Genomic DNA, 27413 nt, shown 5'->3' with positions numbered 1-27413 from the left:
AAGAATTTGAATGGTCATGATTTTTAAAAATCAAGTTTACAGCACTATAACTCACATACAGCAAAATGTTCTTCCTCTTTTCATATAAAAGTTTGATGACTTTTGACAAACGCATAGTCATAAAACCACCATCATGATCATGGTGGGAACATTTCTACAATCCTCAAAGATTCTCTCCAAGCTACCAGAGTTTTAAATGAACTCTTCAGAAGAACCACAAAACCGAATACTGTCATGGATTAAATAATGTATCCTTGCATCTTGGACAATTTAATGTATATCTCCAAAATGAATGGTCGATTTTTTTCCATCACTCATAATGCCATCATTTAGTTGTGTTTAGAAATCTCAAAGCATTTAGCAAATAAGATTGAACTGTCATTTCCCAAAGAAACTTGGTCCAGCTCTAGAGGTTTATACTCCAATTCAATGAAATGAACACATCTCTTCCCATTTGGCCTGTATGTTTCTCTTCTAGGTATATTGTTTTTAATGAGTTGGCCATTTTTTTTTTATCAAGTTGGCATGTGCCTTCCCCTTACTTATCAATTACACTCCTTTGTGACTATGAAAAGGCTCTGCATCCTGGGGACACTTGGTACATTTGGATTTGATTTGATGGATAAATGGAATGACACAGCAAACAAGTGAATGAGTAAATACACAAGTAAATGAAGGAAGGAAGGAATGAGCAGTTGCCTCCATTTCATGGATGAGGCACTGTCTGAGAGACACCATGAGGTCAGGTGACTGGCAAAAAGCCATACATTAATAGGCTAGCAGTGCCAGATTAGATGCCAAGCTTATTTTCTTTGCTGTCTCCATTTACCCATCAACTCTCATTTTTGAAAGTCTCCATAAAATATCAACATTAAAGACTAAACACGGAAAAACAGGCCAGACACAAATTAAGTGGTGTCTTAAAAATGAATTTAATGTGCAAAGAATGACATGAGTAAGGGTTTCAGGGGTAGCTTTCCACTTGATAGGAAACGGCTTTCTTCTCATTCATCAGGACTTCCTTTCCATCACATGGATTCAGTAATACTTTTTGGTGATGCTCTTTGTGTTTTTTGTTTGTTTGTTTGTTATGTTTTTTTTGTTTTTGTTTTAACCATAAGGCACTTTGTATATGTCCATTGTGTTCTTTTTAAACGGCCTTCTTTAGTGAAAAAGACAATTACTTTCACTATTGCCCACTAGATGATGACAAGTGGGGAGAGGACACTAGAAGGGGTTCTATATATATGGTTAGTGTGAGATCCTCCATTGTTCTACCTACGCTTGCACCACATTTCATTTTCCTCCACATCTGAACAGATCAGGATTGAATCTGATCACATTTCCATTGAGAGACTCCCTGTATTCAGGAACACGTACCAAAAGAACGTCAGTGAGCATAAGACAAAAACGGTCTGCGTTTCCTCTGCCACTCTGATCTAAATGGTCCCAACAACAAAAAAGTAAAGAAATACACTATTAAAGTAGCCCTCCCGAGGGGTGTCAACTGCTCTCCGGTGCGTCCCAGCCCAAGCCTCCTCTCCCGGGCGGCTCAGATATTCGGGATCCGCGGCGCCTCCGCAGCGCGTCCCCCCCCCACCCCCCCACCCCGGCCTCTCCGGCTCCCCCCTCCCCCGCTCCCCCGCTCCCTCCCTCCCTCCCTGAGGCTTCTGCTCCTTCTTACTCCTTCTCTCGGCTGCTTCACCGCAGCTCCCACCGAACTTGCGCGGCCGCAGCAGCCCTCCTCGGAGCCGCCCGCCAGCCGCGCGTCCCCCGGGCCGCCAGGTAGCGGGGGCGCGCACGGGGAGCCCCTCTCCGGGCCCGCCAGCCGCAGAGCATCTCCCGGGGCCGCCGGCCGCCGACGCCCGCCGTTCGCCGCCGCGATGGGAAGAGCGAAGCCACCGGCCGTGGCCACCGAGAGCGGGGAGAGGTTGCCGCAGTAGCGGCGCGGCGGAGCGAGCGAGCGAGCGAGCAAGACCCCGGGCTCCGCGTCCCGCTGCGCCCTCGCTGACTGTCTCCGGGGGGCGGGCGGCCGGGCCCCGCGGCACCCACCGGGCGCTGCCACCCTGGCTCTGTCGCAGCGAGCTCCCCGCTGTGGAAAATGGTAAACAAAGACATGAATGGATTCCCAGTCAAGAAATGCTCAGCCTTCCAATTTTTTAAGAAGCGGGTAAGGACAGGTTTTGTTCCTTTTGTTTTCTGCTCTTCTCGGAGACGCTCGAGTCGCTGGCCCGGGGTGAGCCCCAGGTTCTCTTGCAGCGGCCGGAGAGAAGGGCGGGCCGCGGGAAGCGTGGTCCAGCTGGGAAATATCCCTGCCTCGATGCCCCTCTGCGGGTGCGGGTGCGGGTGCGGGTGCGGGCGCGGGCGCGGGCGCGGGCGCGGGCGCCTGGGAGGACCGGGTGCGCTGGGCTGCCCTGGCGAGGGTGCGAGCGCCGAGGGGGCATTTCTCAAAGCCACGAGATGACGGGCGGTTTCTAAGAGAATTGGCCCCGGGTGCAGCCCCGGCTAGTACTTCTTCGGTCAGGGACCAATTCAGTAGCTCTCCTCTCTCGTCGTGGAAGGGTTCAACTTTTTCCACACCTTTCATTGACTCCGTTTCGGCTGATATTTTGCCGTCTTCATTGCAAGCGGCAGCGTCCAGCTTTCCAAAAACGTTCAGCCGGGAACTTGCCGGGTCTCTGTCTATGGTAAAAATAGCAAAGGACGACAATGACCTTTTGCAGAAATGATGGAATCCAGCATTTTAAATCCTCTATTTCAAGTTGCCTCGATGTTGCTCGGTTATGACTGCCTTTCTTTTAGCGAGAACAGTGGATGGTCTGAATCCAAGTGACAAGATGGGGTTATGCTGCTGTATACATTTATTCCTCCAATTCCTCCTGCTTCCATTCATAGCGTGAACATCACTTTGCTTACAAATGAGCAAAAGAAAAGGGGTGGGGGAGGTCTTTTTTGTGTGTGTTTCATGATAAACCCGATACATTGTGATGGTCACGCTCTGGTCTGTATAAACCGACAGATTTATACACAAGTGGGAGGTATGAAATGAATGATTGTTAAGGGACCGATGACTGACACTCTTGTGGAGAGTTTCGTAAGCAACAGAACCTTCCTTCCACCCCTAAATGCCCTGTCCTATTTAATCCTCTAGGGCAATTCCATCAAAATGGCTCTCTCCATTCATTCTTCCCATCCTTCATTCAGATCCTCTCTGTGCTGTGCCTGACACAGGGTCCTTCATTTAACCCATCAGCAGAACACAGTGAATTCCATACTGGGCCAGGCTACCTTCCTGCACCAAATGGGCAAGCTGGGAAAGCCGTGCTGGCAGCAGTAAGTCAGGCCCAGCTCGAGGTCCAGCACTGGCTCCCCTTGACTGTCTCATTGATACGGCACAGCCTTCCCCCAACTCCATGGGCCAAAACATATGCATTAAAACCAAAGCAAGACCACCCTGTCCTTCCTGCTGCTCCTGGAGATCCCTCACTACTGAAGATTGCAGGCTGAAGCAAATCAAGTCCGTGCAACTTCTGAGAGCTCTGCAGTATTTCTTGGTTTTCCCTGTAGTCAAAATGCTTCTTTCCAAGGAATGGGCCCCACTCTGAAAACTAATCTCCAACAGCAAACAAATGTTTTGCTGCTAATAATAATTTCTTAAAATGTCATAGCCCATAATTCAGTGCTTAAACCCTTAACTCTGTTTTAATTAATTAATTAATTAATTAATTAATTTAGTGGTATTGGTGGGAGTGGGATGAGGATGGTATTTTAAAACTCGGTCAGGGCAGCCTGGGTGGCTCAGCGGTTTGACGCCGCCTTCCACCCAGGGCCTGATCCTGGAGACCCGGGATCGAGTCCCACGTCAGGCTCCCTGCATGGAGCCTGCTTCTCCCTCTGCCTGTGTCTCTGCCTATCTCTCTCTCTCTCATAAATAAATAAAATCTTTAAAAAAATAAATAAATACAACTCGTCAGTTAGGTTATTTATTTATTTATTTTTAATCAACCAATTAGCTGTCAGGTAGAATCTTTTTAAGTGTTACTTATTTTCTTTGCTATCAAAATGCACTAATAGATACATAACTTACCGTCTGGTTTCTTTTTGCTTAAAAGCATAATTTACCCATCGTCTTCAGCTGGCACCTCTGTTGACCTTTAGTTTTGCAAAGAACTAGCTGCGGTTTTATCTGAGTATTTGGCAGGGAGTAGGAGGTCTATACCAAGATTTTCTGGCCAGCAGCTTCATCTACCTTCTAGAGCTTGGGTTTATCAGTTGCTGGAGATAGAATCAGAAATCCCCCTACTGGTCTCCTTGCTCCTCAAGGACGGCAAAATCAGCAGAATGTGACTTTGTAAGAAGTCATGGATAGCCCCAAAGATAAATTCCTTGATTCTTGTCTACTGGTATACAAATTCTGTTTTAAAAGCTCATTTCATTTTGTACCAGGACTTTTGCTTTAGGCTTTGCTCTTTTGTTTGTTTGGTTTTGGGGAGGTTTTTTGGTGTTTCATTATACCACCAATATTAAATAAATGTGTAAAACATCAAGACGATGCCAAAGTAAGTCCCACCTCTTCCCCAATCTCTCCCAGACATAACTGCTGCAACCATGTCGGTGTTCATAACTTCTAGCTTTTTTCTATGCATCTACATACACATTCATATCCTAGAATGTCTTCGTTTTCAGCTAAGAATAATCTATTTTCCCTTTCTTCTATTGTTGAAGTTCCACACATTGCTGCATATTTATTTTTAACCTAGATGGACAGTCTTACAAAGTGAGGCTTTGTTCAGTGCCCACATAAAACCATGAATAGATCTTGGGAAAAAAAAAAAAAACCCACAGGTATTTTAGGGCTCACGAGAAAGACTGAGGCTTGGACCCAAACTATGATTGCAGAAGGCTTGAGGGGTGCTCCTGCCACCTGTGAAACATTCCAAAGGGAGCACCAAGAAACTCACCAGAGGGAAATACCAATGACTTGCCCCATCATTCATTTAGAAGAATAAGTGTAGCTGCCATTTATCCACTGCTTCCTACATTCTGGAAGTTGAGGGCCAAGTACTTTACATATACAATCTCATTGAATCCTCACAGAAACCCTATGAAGTAAGAGAAATTATTAAATGTGCAGAGTGTGGCTTAGGGAGATTAAACATCCAACCCAAGGTCACGTAGCTAAAAAAGTAGCAGAGCTAAAATTTAAACTTTGTTTAACCCAAAACCTGTGTTCTTAGTCCAGACTTCTGATTGCAAATCATCCTCCTTACCTTTTTTTAAATTTTCCACCATAAAATCTTTTTTTTTTCCAAGTGAAATTTTATATTTCTATGCGAGGTATCAAACCAATAGAGGCAGCCGATCCTCAGCAGACAAGCTTCTGGAAGTTCCTTTTCAGCGCACAGTCTGAAGACAAGCAGTCTTGGAGCTATTCCCCCAAATCCTTCAGACTTATGCTTTCCACTCTCATGTCTTAAAAGCTCAACTAAATCAGCTTAATTTCATTTAGTTGAGACTTGCTAAGCTAAACTCCATAAGAGTTCTACTTTCAATGTCTCCATGTTAATGATAAGTTCGCATTAGATGCCTCTGGATTATCTTTTATTCTCAGAGTCTGTAAAAATTCACTTAAAATGAATGGGGAAATGTCCTTATCAGTTTTATTTGCACAATCCAAGAGCTTTAAAAGTTATCAGTTGTGCCAACGATAATCCATTTTCATGGATTTAAAGACCCGTTCATAATTTAGATTCTTGCATTATGACTCAGAAAACACAAACAAATGGCATGGTCTTCAACTTGATAATCTTCTCTGGAAATACATTAGGTATGTATAAAAGACTTCTATAGCCATAATTATATTGTCTTCTGTAAAATTTCAAAGAATATCTAGCCATATAAAATTTTGGAGAAATTGACCTCCCTGTTTTAATGATGAGGAGACAGTATCAGGAAGGTGAAGACACCTGCTCAGATTAGAATGGGGCTAAGCACTGCTCACTTGTAGGGTTTTCACTCTTAGATCTAGTGTACTTTCCTCCTCATCATGACCTCTAACTGGTTCAGTGCTTCATGCCTTTTCCATTTGTTTTCTTTTTTTTCTTTTTTTTTCTAAGATTTATTTATTTATTTATTCATTCATTCATTCATTCATTCATTCATGATAGACATAGAGAGAGAGAGGCAGAGACACAGGCAGAGGGAGGAGCAGGCTCCATGCAGGGAGCCCGATGTGGGACTCGATCCTGGGACTCGATCCTGGGACTCCAGGATCACACCCTGGGTAAAAGGCAGCGCCAAACTGCCAAACCGCTGAGCCACCCAGGGATCCCCATGTCCATTTGTTTTCTAAACAATAGAGTAGGAACAAAATCTAGCTCTTGTTTTCATAGAATTAACTGCCTAGTGACCAACTTTGACAAGATACTATTGTTTTGATGCAGTATTTCATGATTTTGTGCATTTGAACAATTCCATATGTTGTATTGTTCTTTAATCATAACAGATTTTAGAATCACCACCACTTATACAACACTAGCTTTGCTGGGCGCTGTTCTAAGAGGCTTAAGTACATTACATATGTAAATTCTCACAAAAATCCCAAGGTAGTTGCTATTGTTACCCCGATTTCACAGATGAAGAAACTAAGGGGCATGGGGATGGAGGAAGTAGTCCTAAGGCACACTGCCAGTTAGTGGCAGAATCAGAGTTTGGATCAAAGCACTTGGCTCCAGAGCCCATAGCCTTAACCACTGCCCACCTTGTCTGTTGGTGTTAGCCAATCCAGAGTGGTCAGAAGAGAAGTGAAGAGGTATGACTGCCCTAGCTTCCTCCTCCCTGTAAAAATGTCAGGGAACAAAGCAAAGGTTTTCAGCCTGGTTATGATGTTTACCCTGGCAGAGCTGAGGGGTAAAATTTAGCTCCTCTGAAGTGGTTATTCTCCACCACAGTTCCATTAACAGCATTCCTTTACGTGTATTTCTCTTTACTGTTCTATTATGTCTGCCTAAAGCGTTGAATTGGAATGATAACAAATATCCTCTTCCTATGTGAAATGCTTCATGTCTTCCCAGAGGGCTAACATTTACTGAGCTTTTACTAAGGGTCAGGCACTGTTCAAAGCACTTTATTAGTGTAATCCTCAGAATCACTTGATTATGCCCATTTTACAGCCAATGCCTGTCTTACAGCCAAGGACACTGAGCTTCAGAGAGGTTGAGTAACTGGTTCAAGGTCATAGTGCTATTAAGAGGGGTAGCAAAATTCAAACTCAGGAGGTCAGCTGTAGTCCCACCAATCTTTACACCTACATCTCTGGCACACACTGCCATAATGCTAACGCTGTTTCAGGGTTGACTCTCCCCATTGGAAACTACTGTGAGGATGATCTAGAGACGATTTTGTGGGGAGTTTTTGGCCATAGCTATGGAGAGTTAACATTTTCCAAGTGACTCCTGAGGGTAGGAGGAATATTTTCCAACAAATCTGGTCTCCAAGATATATTTGATCATACTTCCTGGAACCATGATGGAGACTCTACTGGCTTCTACTGTGCTTTCTTCAGAGATTGCTAAAATCTGATTTGGAGAGTCCTTCTTGTGTGAGCTCCAACAGCATAGTACATGGTCCTACTCACCCTACACTATAACATCAGGACTATTTATTCATCTGTAGCTCCCACAGGGCAGGAAGGTCCTTAAGGACAGAGAACCCATTACCTTGTTCACTATGTTTCTAACTTGTCAAAGCAAATTTGTTAAATGCAAGTATATACAAAATGAATGAATGAATCCTTTTGTTAACCTGTCCCAAAGTCATCATCTTGTCCTCTTCCTCTGCATTTTTCTTCCTTGAAACAGATTCATGACTTAGAAGTCTAATGTATTCTAATTTCCTCTCTGTTTGGATATAGATTATAAATAAATGAAAACTTTGAAAAATAACTTAAATCTGGTTCAAGAACAAGTTGGTACTAGCTTAATAGTTGACAGGTCCTTAGGGAACCTTGATCTCTTCTTGTTTGCTGCTGCAATGTCTACTCCACAGCCTCTTTTCTGTAATGCTTTTCCTGTTGGGTCAATCGAGACAGATGTAGTAAGACTGACTAATCTCTAATACAACTATGACTTCAATATTATATAGTACTTGTGTTATTTATTTTCCCACCCAGAATTTTAAAAAAAAAATCCTTCAAAATTATTATTGTTCCTCATTTTCAATGTGGTTTAGGAGCCATGGAAGATGAAGGTGAATTTGGACCCAAGATGCTTTTTCCACTTTGACCACTAAGTCCTTCGGGGTTTGACCTGGAGCAGGCACAGGTTTGGCTGGCTGGGTATAGCTATGCCAGGGAATTGGTCTCCAATACTGCAGAATGCAGGAGAGGTGCCATCCTCATGTAGTCCATGTTTTGGCACCCTAGCAATTCTCGAGAAAGCCCTGTGCTAGTTAGGCTCTCACTCTGCAACAGCGCTTGGGAAATATTTTGAGTGGAAAGTGTAGCAGAGTTCCTTGAAAGTTTTGTTTTTTGAAGAATTAGTGCTAACGTGCTGGTGCCATATATAACACTGGAGTAAGAAATATTCTGAGCTCGCCCATATTTGATGATCTGTAAATGCTTCACCAGATAGAGCAAAACCAAAATGGGGGTGGGGAGCCATTGAAACACATGTCCCCATCTGAAGATGTTGGACTATAAAAACATAAAGGGAAGAACTGTATGAGAATTGGATCTATAGAAAAATTTAATTAGTAATTTAGGTCAAGCTAAAGATAGTTCACTAGAAGAAATACTGTGGAGACAGATTTTTAAAGTGTCTTTTTTTTTTTTTAAGTGCACCAGTTTTAAATTTCAGCAGTAAGTCCAAACAGTTAAATAGTAAATACTAACATTCTTGACATTGGCAGATAAGGAGGAAACTCCTGATTTACCAGTCACTTGCTGGCTAACCAGAGCCTCAGATCCCAACTTATTAGCTTGTCTGAGTGTAGACTCATTGGCTTCTCATCAACACCACAATAAGGACCTTTATTCTTTCCATAGGGTTTAAGAAAGTTAAATTCACAGGGCAGACGGTTTCCCCAAAGAGCTTTAACTGAAGGAATATGCACAATGTCCCTGGAGGTCCACATTCCTCCTGTTGGGAAATCTGCTCTGGCCCTCATTCCCAGGGCATCCTCTTGGCCCAGCAAGGAAAAGGCAGTTGCAGTGATATACCCTGGTCCTTGGTCTAAGGGCCGGCCTCGCCGGCAAGTGGCCAGATTTCCCTGGCAGACTGTAGAGTTAGGCTGCAGATTTTAAAAGATTATATGTGGGAGGAAGTGGAGAATGAGGTGGGAAGAAGACAATAGGAAAAGCAGACCAGACAAGTTGCTGCTCTGGCTTCCTTGTGTAGCTGCTCCAGCATGTGAAGACAAGATTAGTATTACAGGTTTTTTTTACTCTCACACCTATTGCTTTGCAGCCTTCTAAAATGATTTCATAAGTATTTACAACAAAGGGAGATGAAAATCGAGGCTGTAACTAGGGCGGTAGGAGAATCTTCCCCTTGGTAGTGCAAGATGCCAAAATATTACTCTAATTGCTTTACAGAGCCTGCTGTGATATTTTTCTGGGAAGAATCCACTTAGCTATTTTTATAGCATTGGGATCACCTTGATCTATTTTCCCTTCCTAGGTCAGGGTATTCACCCAAAATGCCATTAGCTTGGAGAAATGACTGACCATTTCGTTCTTCTCCTCCTCTTCTCTCCCCTCTCCCCTTCTTCTCCTCTTCCTTCCCTCCCATACCTCCTCCTCCTCTTCTTCTTCTTCTTCTTCTTCTTCTTCTTCTTCTTCTTCTTCTTCTTCTTTTCTTCTTCTTCCTTCTTCTCCTCCTCCTCCTCCTCCTCCTCCTCATCCACCTCTTCCTCCTCTTCTTTTTCCCTCTCTCTCTCAACTCTAAAGGATAAGTTCACACCAAGGTAAAAGATGCAAAAGCCTGAAGTAAAATATTCCTAGATTTGTGTCCTGTAGAAAGCCAAGAACTCTTGTTCCTCTAACCCTCTATAGTGGCTATAAGAAAATCTTTCTATTTCTGTTACAGTGAGCTCAGCCAGGATGAAAGACCACCACACATCAAGATTTTTGGAAACAGCAAGGTGAAATGGGTCCCCAAATAGTTAGAACATTTTGATATCAAGTCCATGTAGGCCTAACATTAAAATATACTGAGGAAAAATATTAAAGTTTGAGAATTAAAAATAAAGAAGAATATATATATATATATATATATATATATATATATATATATATATATTTTCAGTGTTTGTTAGTCACAACTATACTCTTTTCCATAGAATGATCTTTTTGAAAAGTGACCAAATTTCTTTGAATCCTGAATCTCTCTGGATCAGGATTAATTTGGGTTATATCACAGAAAAAAAAATTATGAGAAAGAAAACTATGAGTATATAGCTTTCAGGGTGATTAAAAAGATTGAGGTAAGGCCAAGTAGCACAACAGTGGAGATGTGGTCTAGAAGTGAACACATTAAAATGAACTTTCTAGGGGCAGCCCTGGGTGGCTTAGTGGTTTAAGCACCGCCTTCAGCCCAGGAATTGGTCCTGGAGTCCCGGGATCGAGTCCCACGCTGGGCTCCCTGCATGAAGCCTGCTTCTCCCCTTGCCTGTGTCTTTGCCTCTCTGTGTGTGTCTCTCATGAATAAATAAATAAAATCTTTTTTTAAAAAAATGAACTTTCGGGAACCCTGGGTGGCGCAGTGGTTTAGTGCCTGCCTTTGGCCCAGGGTGCGATCCTGGAGACCCGGGATCGAATCCCATGTCGGGCTCCCGGGGAATGGAGCCTGCTTCTCCCTCTGCCTGTGTCTCTGCCTCTCTCTCTCTCTCTCTGTGACTGTCATAAATTGAAAAAAAAAAAAATGAACTTTCTAGTCTCATAGAGTTTCTCTGAAACTAGGAATATTAACTCCCTGAGGGGAGAGATCATGTCTGTTTTGTTCACAGCTCTGTCTGGTACTTAGTAGCCACTCAACAAGATATGTTTAATGAATCAATAAAGAGACATTAATCACGGGGTTTGGGGAGGAGGTGTCATGTGTAATTATGATATAATTATCTTTTTAAGTAAAAAGGATTTTGATAAAGAGAGGAAGTAAGAATTAAAGAAAATCTTGTCATGATTTCCACTGCTTCTAAGTAGTGCCATTTGCATTCCAATAAATAAAAGTGTGAAAGAGTTATGCATTAATGAATGAATGTACTCTTAAAGCAGGTAATGCAGTGACATTTTTGTTTAGTTAGACTTTGCAAAAACTAGATTTGAGCAATAACCTCTAAACTGGCTTCTATTTTGATGATTAGTTTGGCATTTTTATAATATTAGATGTAAATAATTTCTAAAAAATTTGTAACAACTTGAAGGGCTTGATTTAGGAATACTCAGGTCTTTTACTTCAATTGTACTGATTAACAAGAACAGGTGAGTGGAAATATTAGTGACTTACTGAGTAATATATTTAATGGAATGATAAAGCTTAAGGAGTTAAAAGATATCAAAGAGGTCTATGGCACTGCATTCATGGAGGGAAATTATAGAATTTTGAATCCATCTTCAGGTGAGAAGTAAGAAAGTGTCTAAAAACTATCTTTGATTCTCACTGGGAAATAAGAGCTGTGCCAGTTTGGTAAGCCTGCCATAACAAAATGACAGACTGAGGGGCTTGAACCACAGAAATTGATTGTCTCACAGTTCTGGAGGCTAAAAGTCTGAGATCAAAGTGTCAGCAGTGTTGATTCCTTCTGAGGCCAGGAGAGAAGGATTTCCTTCCAGCCATCTCTCCTGGATTTGTGGATGGCTGTCTTCTCCCTGCATCTTTTTTTTTTTTTTCCTTAGGGCTTATTTATGTTAGAAAAAGAGAGGGAGAGAGAGAGAGAAAGAGAGAGAGAGCATGAGTGAGTGGGGGGAGGGGCAGAAGGAGAGGGAGAGAGAATCTCAAGCAGGCTCCCCTCTGAGTGTGGAGGACTCGATCCTAGAACCCCAAGATCATGACCCGAGCCAAAACTAGGAGTCAATGCTTAGCGGACTGCACAACTCAGACACCCCTTCTTTCTGTATTTTCATATCCTCCACCCTCTGTAGGTATCAGTCCAAATTTCCCCTTCTTATGTCGACAACTTATAAGGGACCTTTATAAAAACACCAGGCACACCTCATTAGCAGCCAACTTCTATTAACTTGATTACCTCCATAAAGATCCTATCTCCAAATACATTCTGAGTTTCTGGGGTTAGGACTTTAATATACAAATTGGCAGGGGGGAACATAATCCAACTTATAAGAAAGGTTTTCTCTTACCATCATAGTTTCACTTATATCTGCAATGGAACATCCCCAATAGAATGGGCTCTCAAGTAGAAAGTTTTGCTTTGTCAAAATTAGTATTACTAAGTTCTGGGAAACAAAATACTGCAGAAAATCTCTAATACTGGAAAATATCAGGCGAGACAGAGGTTTAAAAGGCAAAAATATCTTAATTGTCTTAAAGATGATAATGTGGTAGAAGCGGGGAGAGAAACAATAACCGGAAAAATATTGCTGCTAAGTTTTTATGCAATAAAGCTTGAGGAGCTAGATGGCTGATGGAATGTCTACTATAGCACTTAAGAGCTTACAAGTAAATAATAACCATGTGTAAATGAACATCTCCAAAGAATATCAATATAACTTGTTCCTCTTTCAACCACTTGAACTTAAAGATTAAGTGTTACATAAGAACTAGGACCCGGCCCTAAGCACAAGGACTTCATTATCAGCTCTGGCAAAGGGGTCATATTATAGTCAACTTTTCCATGAAAGGGCCCACACCTTCTCACATTGCTGGTGAGGAGGTGGTGAAGCCATTGCTAATAATTAGTCTTCTAGCATGAAATGAATCAGGCATTTGAGAGTAACTCTTCAGACTTAATCTCAATCAGACAGAATTCCAGAATATGTAATTATTTTTCCATCCCATATCTTGACAATTAGTTCTTGCATTATACATTTTATTCTTTTCCAAAAATCAGAGCAATTAACATTTCTAACAATGCTTTCCTTCCTAAAGTCATTATCTTCCAAAAAGCAGGTTCAGCCTTAGTGTTGAAACTCTTTTCGGTGGAGAGGGGTGCATGGAGGTTTCTCATCATCAATAACCAATATTAATTTAACACTTGCATGTGTCAGGCATTATGATAGAAATGTGAATGTTAGATAGTATGTTTTCCTTCACAGTTCCCATCCTACCCTAACCCCAGGAATTTTGATCACATCTCCCTGTTGTATACTCTTTGTAGCTTCCTGTACTTCTTTTTTTATGGCATCTGCCAATATTTAATCACATATTGGTATAGCTATTTAATAAATTTCCTTAATATTAATTAATATCCTCCTAGACTCTGATCTTTTCAAGGGCTGGGGCTTGTGCGCTCTCTTGCTTACAGTGATATCCTGAGAGCTTGTCTCCTGGAGCATTATGAATAAAACCTATGGAAACAAAAAGATAGGAAATTATGAAATGGTGATTTAAGGGGGAGAGAAGAAGTTTTTTCAATTTTATTGTTTTTTAAATTTTATTTTGTCTTAAACAGAGACAGATGCTAAGACTTCAAGTCTGAGACACGTTATATTCCAAATGGCATTGCTTTTGAAGTCATTGTCTCTTCTATCATTTACTGTTTCTTGTGAGTAGATGCACATAATAAATTGCTCTCATAATTTAGCAGTAGGTTAAAGATTTTTCTTTTTTTTTAAGATTTTATTCATTTATTCACAAGACACACACACACAGAGGCAGAGACATAGGCAGAGGGAGGAGAGGCAGGCTCCATTCAGGGAGCCTGATTTGGGACTACAGGATCATGCCCTGAGCTGAAAGCAGATGCTGAACCTCTGAGCCACCTAGGCATCCCAAAATTTTTCTTCTCTGAAAGAAATCACATTTAGCATGGTATAATCCCACAGGTTTGCCTCAGTTGCCAGGAAACCCAAAGCTAAATTTAAAGGTAGATTTCAAAAAAAAAATAAATAAATAAATAAAAAAGTAAAGGTAGATTTCAGTGAACAATTTAGACAAATCTGTAGAAACATCTTCTCAGTTGCTAAATTTGGTTTTAGTCTTGTATTTTTATTTTAACTCTCTTGTTATGCGTATCTTGTAAACTGCCTCAGATGTTTTCAAAAGTAAGATAGCATATTATACTAATGCATTGCTATAGTGATAAAACAGCAAACACAGAAGAAATCTAGTTCTAAAATGTAACGTGCTTCTCTACTAGCTTTTCTTCTTGAAAATATTTGACTCAGACTAGATGAAATTAACCACTGGACCAGAGCTAATTTTTAAACTGTAGGTTTATTATCTCAGATGTAAAATGTAAGCCATTTGCTCTCAAAGTAAAACTATCGGAATATTTTTGGCTTGTCTCCTTAAAATATATTATAATACTCCAAATCCAGTCGAATGGTACTAAATTTGTTATCTATGGTTACATTACAAAATAACCCAAACTTAGTGATCAAAAACAACCAATTTATTTTTCTCATGATTCTATAAATTAGGAGTTCAGGTTGACTCATTAAGATGGTCCTGCTCCATGTCATGGGCTGGGTTATTCCTCTACTGTGTCATTCCTCTACCCCTACAGGTCTAGGCTGGGCCAGAAAGTTCCCGAAAGCTTCACTCTCCTATCTGGAGCCTCATTGCTCCTCTTCTGGCCTCTTTCTTTCTCTATGTAGCTTGAGCTCCTTCACAGCATCACACCTTAAGGTGGTTGGATGTAGAAGTCGTCTGGCTTCTGGACGATGTGTTTCAGGAGAATGGTGCAAGCTGCCCATCTCTTAAGGCTCTGCCTTGGAGGTTCTAGTGTTGTTTTCAATGCATTTGATTCATCAAAAGAGTCACAGGTCCAGCTCACATTCAAGAGAAGGAATAAACTCCACCTCTCAATGAGAAGAGTACAAAGTGAAATTATTGGATTTTTCTATTGTTTCACTAAAACATAGCATAATTTTCCCAATTGTTTCCAGCCATACTGAATTAATCTATAAACTTTTATAATCAAAGCATTTTCAGTTACATTCATTAAGCAGAGACACACAAACCCCCATAGGAGAAAGATACTAAGGACTCCTAATATGGGAACAGACAAACCCAGGTGGACTCTTACCTACATTACTCACAAGCTTTGTAACATTGGGCCAGCTATTAAATGCTCTTACATGTATTGGCTATAAAATGGGTTTAATAACAACACATAGCTCATAGAACCATTGAGAGGTTTAAATGAAAGAATGCATGTAAAGTATTTAGCTCTCATGTTTGGGACATATTTAGCACCCAAAAACGTAAGATATATCAAGACAACCTTAAAATTATGGCTTGTCCTTTTAGCTTACCATTCTACACTTTTTGTTATGGTATAAGGTGTGATTTTACTCATAAGGCTACTTATAGACATGGTGCTGTTGAACCTCTTTGCTTTTGGATTTTATTGTTTAAATGTCATTTCTCAAAAGAGTTCTTCATGGTCAGCAGGTTTACACTTTTATTGAGTCATTTAGCGGTTCCCAGAGGCTTAGGAACTAGTGACCATAATTAATTTCTCTTCTATAGATACTTGTCCCTAGAGCAACTGCAGTGGTCTGGCTTCATTGCTGAAATAGTACTTCATTTGTACAGGATCTCATTAAATCAAATGATGCCAAATTACTCTACTTTTTTGGAGAAGAAGGGAGAGGGAGAAACAGATACCCAAACCCTTATGTCCAACATATGATCACTTATTGAGATTCTATCTGAATTTATTTATTTTTTCTCTCTGAATTTAAAGCCAAGTCTTGTTTTCTAATCTGCCATGCTCTATCAAGTCAAGACTTGGAATTCATTTGCATATTCAAAAGCGTGGCCTTATAACTTATCAACACTCTGAAATACTCTTTAAAATCCTCTTGCTGCTCCACTTTCATGAAAATATTTCCTATCAAAGGCTCAAAACTTATATTGCAGGGCATTCCATCCTTCTTTTTAACTCTAAGATCAAGTTGTTTCATTTGTGTTTCCTTTGTTCCATGGACACTTATCTATCCTTTCCTTACCTTTCCCTGTCTCAGCAGGCCTCCCCAGGGACCACTCCCTTCATGAAAACTCAGCTGTGGCTTCTGTGGCTCAGCACTGTCCAGATTCTTCTCTTACCTCTGAGCTACTTCTTCATTTCCTTCCAGCCTCCTCCCATTCTATCCTACTTCTAATATGGGAGTGGCTCAAACTCCAACCTTGGCTCACTGGCCTCTCTCCTCTTATCATCATTTTCTTTGTTTTCCCTCTCACTCCAGTTCTCCATCTTTCTCACTTTCCCATGCATTCTTTCCTTTCCCCTCCCCAGCAACACACAAGTTCATACATTCAGGCTTTATATCCAATCTGTAGCTTTCTTAAATTTATCAGTTAGCTGAATGTCAAATCTTTATTCCCAGTTGTCCACTTGATGTTCCCATTGAAATGTATCTTGGACACCTTAAACTAATCCCATCTAAAGTTTGAACTAATTCCCACCTAATTTGATTCCTTTCCTTATTTTCCCCATCTCAGTAAATGAAACTACTATCCACTAATCTGTTAGAGCCAGAAACCTGGCAATTATTCGTCCCTCATTTCTTCCAACATCAATGCAATTCATTGACACGTCTTACTGAGTTAACTTCAAAAATAGATTTTTTTTTTTTTATCTTCATGGCCTTTCATGCAAGCCATGACCATTTTTTGGATTCTTTAATAAAGCTTTTTTACTCTTTCCTCCACATCTACTCTTCCCTGTCTTTCTCTTCCTTAACTTTCCCATGAAGAAATCACAGCACTTTTAGGCAGATTAACAGCTTTCCCATAGTAGTAAGCATTCCCGAGGAAACAAGGCAGTAAAAGAACAAAGAACCGCCCCAGAGTCAGAGAGAGAAGTGGCAAACTTGATATTAGAAGCCAAGTTTCTTCTTTTTGGCAATATACTCTTTTACTCTCAGACATCTACTGTTTTGTGTTTCTCCTCTTCTTGATTTACTTTCTTTTTTTCTTAATTGAAGCATTTTATTTTGTGAAGAATAATGGTATTTGGGGCTGTCTCGAAAAAATGGATGCCAAATGCTTTAGTTTAAGTTACATTATTCATCCTCACCTATCTCAGGGCAAAAAAAAAAAAAAACCTCACAGAGATTGGGAGAGTTTACCAGAGGCCCCAAAACCCTGTCTCGAAGGAAGTGGCCTAATTCTTTCTTTGAAATTAGAATAAACAGACATATTCAAACATTGAGTATTTCCAGATTGGGAATCTTTTTTTAAAGTGATTTGCTAAAACAGAGTATAATAACAATGTTAGGGACCATACTTTTTATGAATTTTACTCTTTGTCCGCTGACCTCTTTGGATGGCTTTTGAAAGTTTTCCTTATTCTGGATACAGTCAGCATATTTTACCTTATGCCCTATGTTCCTTGGCATAACCCTCCACATCTAGTAGCTCAGGAATGAACTTGGTCTCCATCGCATCCTTTTTACTATTCCTCTACCTGCTCATTCCTCCTTTGTTCACTCCTCAGCCTTACTCCACACTTCACTAAATTCTACATAGTTTTCTGTAGCTAGCTGTAGTTTCCAAAGGATCCATGGAGTTTATCTAGCTGCTATAAATTGCACAGATTTCTTTCTTCAAATGTCTCTTTAACTCTCAGTAAATACTGACTTAGTAATAATTACCCTTCACTGACTGGTTATAATATACTCTCACAGGTAGTGTTTTCATAGCACTTAATTCGGAGCACATTCAATGATGTTTTTTTCTCCCTTGTGTCTCACAACTCAGGAATGCAGTATCCTTAACCTTGATTCACCAACAAGGATACTGAGCATCAGAAAGGTTAAGTAACTTTCCATGGTCACACAGATAAGAAGGCCCATGTAGGTTGACAACATTTAAGATTCTCTTTCCCTTACTTCACATCACTTCTCTAGAAACTGTTACGATTTTTCACTGGACAGTCCATGCTCACTGTCTGTTACCATAGGAACTGCAGAAACTAAGACTGGAGTTTTTGTTTTCATGCTAGCATTCTCAGGTTCTTTGGTCTAGGAGTAGAAGGGAATCCACTCTTGTCAATTTGACCTTCTAAACAGCTTTTGGCTCCCACTTCCATTTACTTACTGACAGTCTGCATTGCCATTTCCCTAGCCCACGTCGCCTTCATTCTTCCCTGAAGAACTGCCACCACCTCCTAACTGGCTTTCTGTTGCCAATCTTGTCCCACAGAACCCTCTAAACTTCAGTCTACAAGAGCTTTCTAAAACATCAGTTGGAGCATGATATGCCTGTGCTTGCTATATTGCAATGCTTCATGATAGCTCTCCAAAGAAGGTCCTAATTCCATTTGCATACCGTACCTTGGCTAATCAGATTCATAGAGACAGATAGTAGAATGGTGGTTTCCAGGAGCTGGGACCAAGGGAGAGGGGAATGAAGAGCTACTGCTTAATGAGTAAGAGTTTGTGTCTGGAAAGATGCAAAGGTTCTGGATACAGATGATGGTGATGGTTGTACAGCCATGTGAATGTACAGAATTACACAAAATGATTACAATGGTAAATGTATATTATTATGTATATTATATTGTACATTATGTATGTACTACATCATGCATGTTTTCTCACAATAAAAAAAAGTAAAACACACTTCATTAGGTGGGGAATGGCTAAAGAAAATTAAAGATGAGAAGAGGCATAGGGAGGACTGTGAGGAAGGAGGCAAGATAGGCTTCACTGCTACAGAATTTCTTGCTTGTTTTTGCTCAGGACCTGAGTTACCATGCACAACCACAAGTTTTGAAGCAGATTCCTTCTGATTACTGGTGCTACAAAAGCAAAGCTTTGGAAATGTGTGCTGCTAAATTCCCAAGAATTGGATGCCCTTTATTTCCCAAGTGTAGTCAATAAGTGCAATCCTCAAAAGGAATATTAGCATCTCAAACTGCTAGTCAGACCTACCATTTATCTTTCCTTGTCCATGTTTCAGTTTGACATAAGCGCTTCTCTGCTGTGCATCATCAAAGAATTATGAGACCATTTGAGGAGGTAAAGATGACTAGATTTTGAAAAGCAGATAATTACGTCTGATTTATGTCTCCAATGTCTCAATAAATCACCTTAATATCCATGCTTCCTTGAGTTTGGTTTTATATTATTTACTTTTCTTAACTCACAAAAATAATCCATGTGGATTCCAAGTCTAATCATAATCTTGTACTAAGCGATCTGACTTCTGGGTTTTTTGACATTAAAATGCAAGTTTTAAAAAAATAAATAAATAAAATAAAATGCAAGTTTTTATTAAAGTACATGTCATCAAATCTTGAGGATTAAATCAAAGTTTGATCTCCATATTATAAAAACTAACTGGTTTAAAGTGAAATTTCTATCCAATCAAGGCTGTTTTGACTTTGTGATGTCTACTGTACAGCCTACCTGATTGTTCTTTTCTTTAATTGTAATTTGACTACTAAATAAACATACGTCTTCGAATATTTTTGTTTGCCTCTAACCTAAAGATTCCACCATTTAGGGACACATGACCAGCAAAACCTCATGATATACTTAGTTCTCCTTTATAATGTTATCTTAGTTAATTGTAACTATTTAAGATTTTTAAAAATTTACAAATGTTTCCCAATGAAATAGACTTTTACAGCTTTTTAGAAACTGGCAAATTATAAGCCATTTTAAATTGTCTAGATCCTAAGTATAAATTGCCAGAGCTTAATTCTTCTTCTTTTTTTTTTTTTTTGAGCTTAATTCTTCTAAAATTAAAAATATTCTCTCCTTCTTCTCACCTTCTTCTGAGACATTCAGACAGAAAACATGAAGTTCAGCTGAAAACACAGCCTAGAAAAACACAAGTTATCTAATTTGGAAGACAGCATATGAGTCACAGAATAAGCTTTGGCCGTGGTACTGCCATTTAATTTTCCTTTTTCGGTCTTTTTGTATTTTGTCAGATGGGCAGCCTTTGACATTTTGATCATTATGAGGATGTATTGGTAGTATTTCTAACATTCTTAGAAAATGAAAATATTTAAGTGACTTCCTAAATCGGAACCCTTGACTGAATGAATATTCGACCAGCTTCACATTTCAGATCAGTTTTATCTGGTGTTAGAAACTTTTTAAAACCATTTCTTTCATAATTTCAATGCATTCTGGATCCTTTTCATCTCCTCCCCACCCCACTTTTCTGTAGCTGCTTAATTTAATGTTTGTAAAATGATCCTTTCTCTTATACAATCTCTATGGGACCTTACTTTTCATAACAAAATCCATTTGTGCAGAGTGAAGAGCTCTAAAGTTTAATTAAAGGAAAGTAATTTATCTTATCTGAGTCTCACTTGTCCCATCTGTAAAATGGCAAAAGTTCTTTTTGCCTCTAAGAATGTACAATTTCTGCAAAATGATTTGCTCTCAGTGTGATTTATAACTAATGCGTACATCCACCACTCTCCTACACTATAGGATCCGATGGATTCTTATTTGGACTCCTTCAAAAGGTTCCTAGCAGGGCTCTCCACTGCCTGTCTCTCCTCACTCCAAAACATCCCACATATGGCTTGAGCTGCAGATAAACATTTAATATGCAATTTGACAGGTGGAACTGGTTTGCTCACAGAATTGGTTACAATTCTAAGCTAGTACCTCAGTTTGACCTTTCCGACCTTCCCATCTTCTTCCCTGCATGTTCTCTGTAATCATTGATTTGTTCATTCAAATGTACTTACTGAGGACTATCAGTTGAGCACTATGCTATGTGCTAGAAGTAATGATGAGCCAAAACAGAGAAGTTCCAGGCAAAGCTCTGCTTATATAAAGACTGGGATGGGAAGAAGTAGGGGTTTTATGAGACATAGTATATAGACTGAGACTGGAGCAGAGAGTCTGAGTGTAGGGCATAACTAGAGAGAGTAAAGTGAAAAAAAAAACACAGACACACTCACACACACACACACACACACACACACAACCTTCTATAGGATCTCATGGACCTCCTTAAGGATTTGTTTCCTTATCCCTAGCACAATGAGAAACTCTGCTGAACAAAGTAGTGATTCCCTGCCATGTTCCTCCCCTAAACTATTGTTCTACAGATCCTTCAGCATGAACTACACTCATCTTTCCAACTTATAACTTTTATCTAGAACACCAATTTCAAATACCATCTTTTCCATAGAAAATTTTCTTCTCTCCCTAAATCAACTAGAGCTTGTACTGCAGTCATTTATACCCTTATGCCTTTCAAATACTAGACCAATGGAGTCTAACACAGTAGCCACTAGCTAGCTACATGTGGCAGTTGAGCATCTGAAATGTGACTATTCTAAATTGAGATGTGTTCTAAGTCTAGAGTATATACCAGATTTAAAGGCTTAGTATAGTATAAAAAATATGAAATACCTCATTGATAATTTTGTGTTGATTAAATTTTGAAAGAACAGTATTTGGAATATTTTGGGTTAAATAAGTTATATTTGTAAGTAATTTTATCTTTCTTTTTATTTCATTTAATGAGGTTAGTGGAACATTAAAATTACATATGTGGTTCACATTTTATTTCTATTGAACGATACTCTTTTAGACTATACACTTCCTGCATAGTGAATGTTTGTTCAATTATACATCTGCTTATTCCCCTAAGAAGCACATTAGCTTGGCCACAGTGAAGACTCAGTAAATATTGTTTAAATTCTTTGCCATTCTCTAAAGAGTTTTTTAAAAAGTGGTTTGCCATTTTAGTACACTACCTACTTTCCATCTGAAATGTATAGCCAAAACTCCACAGTGAAAATAATGGGTGGGGGAAGGGGGACATATTTTCCCCTGGACCCTAAGAAGGCTAACGTACTAAACATGTGGCAGGACCATGGCAGACACAGTAGGCCATGACTGCTGATTCAAAAGGTTTCTCTATTTCCAAAACAAGAACTTTTATTGCAGTGTATGGAAGGAACATTCAGACAGAGGATCCTTGTGGTTTCTCACTGTATCTGTGGAAAAAATCTGAGGTTAGGGTTTAAATTAAACTGACATTATAAAGAGCCTTTGTAGTTGCTATGTGTGTTTTAACATCTGTTGCTATAACTAAACTGACACTGATTATTCTGAGTGATGGAATAAAATGTGGTTTCCTGCTTATGAACACTTTCTAGTGTTAACTTGGTCTTTCTTAATGATGAGACATCGATTGAGGAAAATTATTAAAAGTCTAGAAAACATAACACAGAGAAAAAAATTATTAGGAAACCAAGTAATTCTGGTATGAGAAAAGGTATTTAGGATGTCCTAATACCACATCTATAATCTTATGAATTACTTTGTTTTGCCTTCCTTCTGGTTGAGAGCAATTCTTCTTATGGTCCTAGAAGCTCCCCAAGGCAACCTTGCATATACATTTACCTTTTGGTTAAGGGACTTTTGAGGATAAACAAACATATTTTTCATCATAAAATGGTTGGAAATACTTCTTTGCCAATGAGAAAAACTGACTTCGTGGAAATTATATTTTACACCTGGAAAAGATGTTTAGTTTTATACTTCTTCTCTGGAAGCTAATTTTCTGTCTTGCTGCCATAGGAACCTTTGGCTTCAACCAAACTCATCTCCACCTTGTCTCTTGAAATGCCTGCCATTCATCCATATTCATCTCAACGTTCACCCTGATACCACAGATTCTTTCCACGTATCTTACCATGTAACTCTTCTCAAAAGGTTTTCAGATTGCTAATGAAGATTAAGTATGGATAGACTCCTTGTACTAGCCCCTCTCCTATGACAACAGCAGCCTATGGCAGGCTACCTCCCTGCCAGGTGCCTTGTTCAATGGATTGTGACCAATATGACCAAGTCACTTTGTTGCTTTTTTTTTTTTTTCTCAGAAGGAGCAGAGGGATGGCAGATATCTAGGACTAATAAGCTCCTCTCTAATATGCCATGTGTTGTACTTATTTATGTGACTGTTGTTTCTACTTATTCCTAAGCTCAAAAATCTTTTGTTAGAAATAACTTATTTCATTATGTCAAGTGCAGTTATGGATGCTAGGATAAAAATGTGTTTGTATATTTGTGGTTGAAGTCTAGCACATTCTGTGGAGAGGTGATAGGAGTCAGACCTGGATTCCACATCTTACTTGCCGTATGACTTTACGCAAGGCAAGCAACTTTTTTGAGCCTCCATATTTTTCGTCTGTAATATGATAATGCTATTGACCTTGTGAAGTGTTAGGTGTAAAGGGTGATAATTACACAGTGCCTGGGACTCAATAGGCCTTCAATTACAGAAAGCTGTTTCTAGTGTGTTGGCACATTGCTATTGGAATCAGTGGCAGAAACTTGACTTCATTTTTACTGAAAAGTGTCCTTGCTTTATTGAGTACTCATTTGTGAAACATTTGTGAATCTAGAATAGTGTAGAAACATGAAACTCAGATTATGTACCTTGGGTATTACATCACTCATAAGTTATCACCTTTGACATAGTCATTGATGATATGTGGCACCAAAATCCAAAAGCAAACAGAAAATCCAAGCAAAACAAAACAACCTCTCCACCTATCATTTGGATTTTAGTGTATTTGATAGCCAATATGACAGTCTTGTGACAAATCAGTGTAGCCTTTAATAATAATATACATTTGTATAAATAGAGTGTTTTCACAAACATTATCTTTATTAAGCCTCACAGTAACTATTCTGTCCTGCAAGTAGGCATCTGATAGTGGTGATGATGATGATGATGGTTAGGGAAAAGATCATAGTAATATCACATATAAGAAGACACAAGCCAAGGAGGCTAGACTTCTTGGTTTTAATTCTCAATCTGGATGAAAGAATGAAAGTAAGAAACTAAGATTAGGTGCATATTAACTATCATACATTTTATTTGGTCCTTGCAATTGCTCAATTAGAGGATATTCCCTGTTGGTAAAGGAGGATGTTGAAGCCCAGGAAGTTCATGACTAAGGTCACAAGGAGTATTCCAGCTGGAACCCAAATCCCAGCCTGTCAAATGCCAACCATCATTTCACCACAACCAGGGTGCACTTGTTTTAACTTGGGCAGTCTATTTAACTTAATCAGTGTTCATTTTCCCCAGCTGTCAGAAGGGTATAAATGATCCTTTGAGCCCTGTTAACCTCTGACCTTCTAGTATGGGTCAGATGTTGTCTCTTGGCAGTTAGTATTAAGCCTCTCTGATCTGAAGACACTCCCAAAAAACCTCTTGTCTTGCTTCACCTTCCATACCATTTTATATGTTGGAGTCAATCCTGGATCAGGTAAAGTTGGTGGCATCCTCATTGTAAAACATTGCTGGTGAAATGGGCAGTCTGCTTGGAAGTCAAATGCTTTAGTAGCTCCTTTCTCTCAGCCGATCCTAAATCCATTGCTTCTGATACTTGCTTCCCAGGAAATTTTGTCTTTATATCACTTTTAAAACATCACTGGCCTTTAGTAAAGTTCATTGTCTACCATTTCCGTTGTACATTCTTGTTTTGTGCCTCCACAAGCACCTAACAAGTAATAGCCTTCACAGATGTTCAGACCTATAAAGGAATGGGTTTGCATTGACAGCATAGCCCCATGTCCAGATGAACCCCAAGCTGGAAACCTCCATCCATCTCTACAGCTGGAGGAGGAGTGCCCAGAAAGTATTCCTTTACGTTAAATGAAATGCATGTGTGCTTCTTTTGGGTGTGGACTGAAGGGAGAAGAAGGCACTATACAAGGACAAGAGAGTGGTTGAGGGCCATAGTCCCTTGAGATTGCAGAGGGTGAAGTTTGGAAAGATTGCACAGTATTTGTTTCCCTGGATGGATTTGCACAGTGGTGGAGAAGGGAATGTAAGGACAAGATGCTGAAGGGCAGTATTCTCCAGTGGCTTTGAAACTCAGCAGGAATCATGCCCCTGATGATTGCCAAATGGGACAGAGAGCAGAGCAGAGGGGTGTTTTCCAACCCCTAGCCATCCGCCCTTCATCACCCTCTCATGTCAACATCAACACATGGTGGCTAATGCATCCCAAGGATGCCAGACTAACAGCAAAGGTGGCTAGGCAGAGCCAGCAAAATACAACCAGGCTGGAGGCCAGATAAGGTTAAAGACCACACACACACACACACACACACACACACACACACGTGCACGCGTGCGCACAAACACATACACACAACTGGATCTTTTTCTGGGGACAGTCTGAGGGGAGACTGCCACTGAGGTATAATTTGGCTATTTACCTCTCACCTAACCTCAATTGCACCAAAAGGCTCCTTGAGGGCTGGAACACATTCAAATGAGCAAATCGGAATAGTAAATGGTCACTTTAGAAAATGCTAACAACCTGGCCCTGTGGGAAAGACATCAAATGTGGTTTTCCTTGTGAGGACATCAGGGTTTTAAAATCCTATCCTTGATTTGAAGGAGGAGGGAAAGGACACTAAGGAGGGAAAAGCAAGAATGTACAAGGCCTGGAGCAGTGGTTCTCCAAGTGGGGTCCCTAGAATAGTGATTTCAGCTTCACCTGGATACTTGAAAGCAAAGCAAATCTTGGTCCCCATCCTAGAACTACTGAATCAGAAACTCAGGAGATGGGGTCCAGAAATCTGTGTTTTAAAGAGCCCTCCATGTGATTTACATGCAAGCTTAAGTATAAGAACCACTGCCTAGTGGAAGGCCACCTATGGGGTGGGAGGGGGCCCTGGCAATGATACTGACCCTAGGACAGGGGCAAGAGGAGCCCCTCTGGGCCCCATTTATGGAATGCCTCTGCCTCTGCCACCGGCCTTCTGTCCTTGCTGGTGTGGAGCCCAGCCCCATGCCAACCAGAGTACTCCCCCACTTTATATCATGTCCCCTTCAGACCCTGCTCCCAGGTCTCACCTGAGGTTTCCTGTACAAATGGATAGCCCAGATATCTACACATGTGTCCAAGACAAATTGCTGATTCACAGTTCTATCTAGGGGCAATACAACTGACCCCAGTTCCCATTACTGATCTGTGAAAAGAAATAAGACCATTACTTTTTTGTTTCCCCTCAGAAATCTTATAGTCGTTGAGACAAAATCAAGAAATTCTATGAAAATTGCCTTGGGTGTGCTTTTGAAAAAACAGTTAATATTTTTCTGCTTGCTTATTTATATTCTGTAACCTAAATTTATCATTAATCACCATTCTGAGATAGGCCTTTTTTTTTTTTTTTAACCAGGCTATTATACGTAGAATTCTGAAATGAGTTCTGAAAAGCTAGGTTAACTAGAAAATTAATATCAATTGAACTTGAATTTTAAGCTAACTTTAAATTCCAAATGAATTAACTTTTCTTCTGATCAAGAACTAAAAAAATTTTTTTACCACATGCCAGCTGTGGAAATTCTTAAATATATTTGTTAAAAATTTCTCCAGGGACGCTGGGTGGCTCAAGGGTTAAGCGTCTGCCTTCGGCTCAGGGCATGATCCTGGAGTCCAGGGATCAAGTACCGCATCAGGTTCCTTGCATGGAGCTTGCTTCTCCCTCTGCCTCTCTCTCTGTGTCTGTCATGAATAAATACATAAAATCTTTAAAAATAAATAAATAAATAAATAAATAAATAAATAAATAAATAAATAAATAAATAAATATTTTTTTAAAAAATTTCTCCATTTCTAGGAAAATGAGAAAGAGCAAATAATTAAGAGCACCATGGAGCTTTTAGGAACTGGAAAAATCTATTCCATTCTAGGGTTTATTAGTTCTGTTCGGATTGATATGAAATAATACCTCTCCCTTTTTAGAAATACATTTTAAAAACATTTCAAAGTGTATGTCCTATTGAATTAATATAATTGTATGTAATTTATGAAGTAAAAGAAAGCAGAAACAAGATTATGTTAACTGGTACCAGAACAACATTCAATATCCTTCAAGATAACCAGACAGAGGGACTTAAAACAGGCATAATCTCCATCTAAACTAATGATTAGAGTTAAAAGCTGCCTCATTTTAAATGAGGAAATCCATTATTTTCATCTCTCGTTGCAAGGGATGATTATTATATTGTTATTATATCTTATATTGGTTCTGTATTTCAGCTAAAGTTGCTGAAGAGTGGAAAAAGTAATTACAGCATGCAATCACATCAAGTGTACATTGGGAAAAGTAAAATTCAAGGGAGAAGCCCTCCATAAGTATATACTTGCATGATGGCATCCAGAGTTGGGTGCATAGGACACACTTGAAGTATATATTTCAAAGGCTGATTTTTAAGTCACCTCCCAGCTTCGATGTTATTTTTAAAAGATTCACTCACTAGGTTTGAGAGATG

The 27413-nt window shown here is 39.7% G+C and overlaps 1 protein-coding gene across 1 annotated transcript in view; it reads left to right on the top strand.

Annotated features, from left to right (window-relative positions):
• The first annotated feature begins 2037 nt into the window (after positions 1-2037).
• Positions 2038-27413, top strand: part of SGK1 (serum/glucocorticoid regulated kinase 1) — a 109745-nt gene continuing 84369 nt past the window's right edge. Inside the window, exon 1 of the mRNA XM_038526060.1 lies at positions 2038-2170. Coding sequence (XP_038381988.1) covers positions 2102-2170 — 69 coding nt within the window. The 5' untranslated portion in view covers positions 2038-2101. The remainder of the gene's footprint in view (positions 2171-27413) is intronic.

The sequence above is a fragment of the Canis lupus genome, chromosome 1 (assembly GCF_011100685.1).
Source record: "Canis lupus familiaris isolate Mischka breed German Shepherd chromosome 1, alternate assembly UU_Cfam_GSD_1.0, whole genome shotgun sequence".
NCBI classification, from domain to species: domain Eukaryota; kingdom Metazoa; phylum Chordata; class Mammalia; order Carnivora; family Canidae; genus Canis; species Canis lupus.
This window is presented reverse-complemented; position numbering and strand designations above follow the sequence as displayed.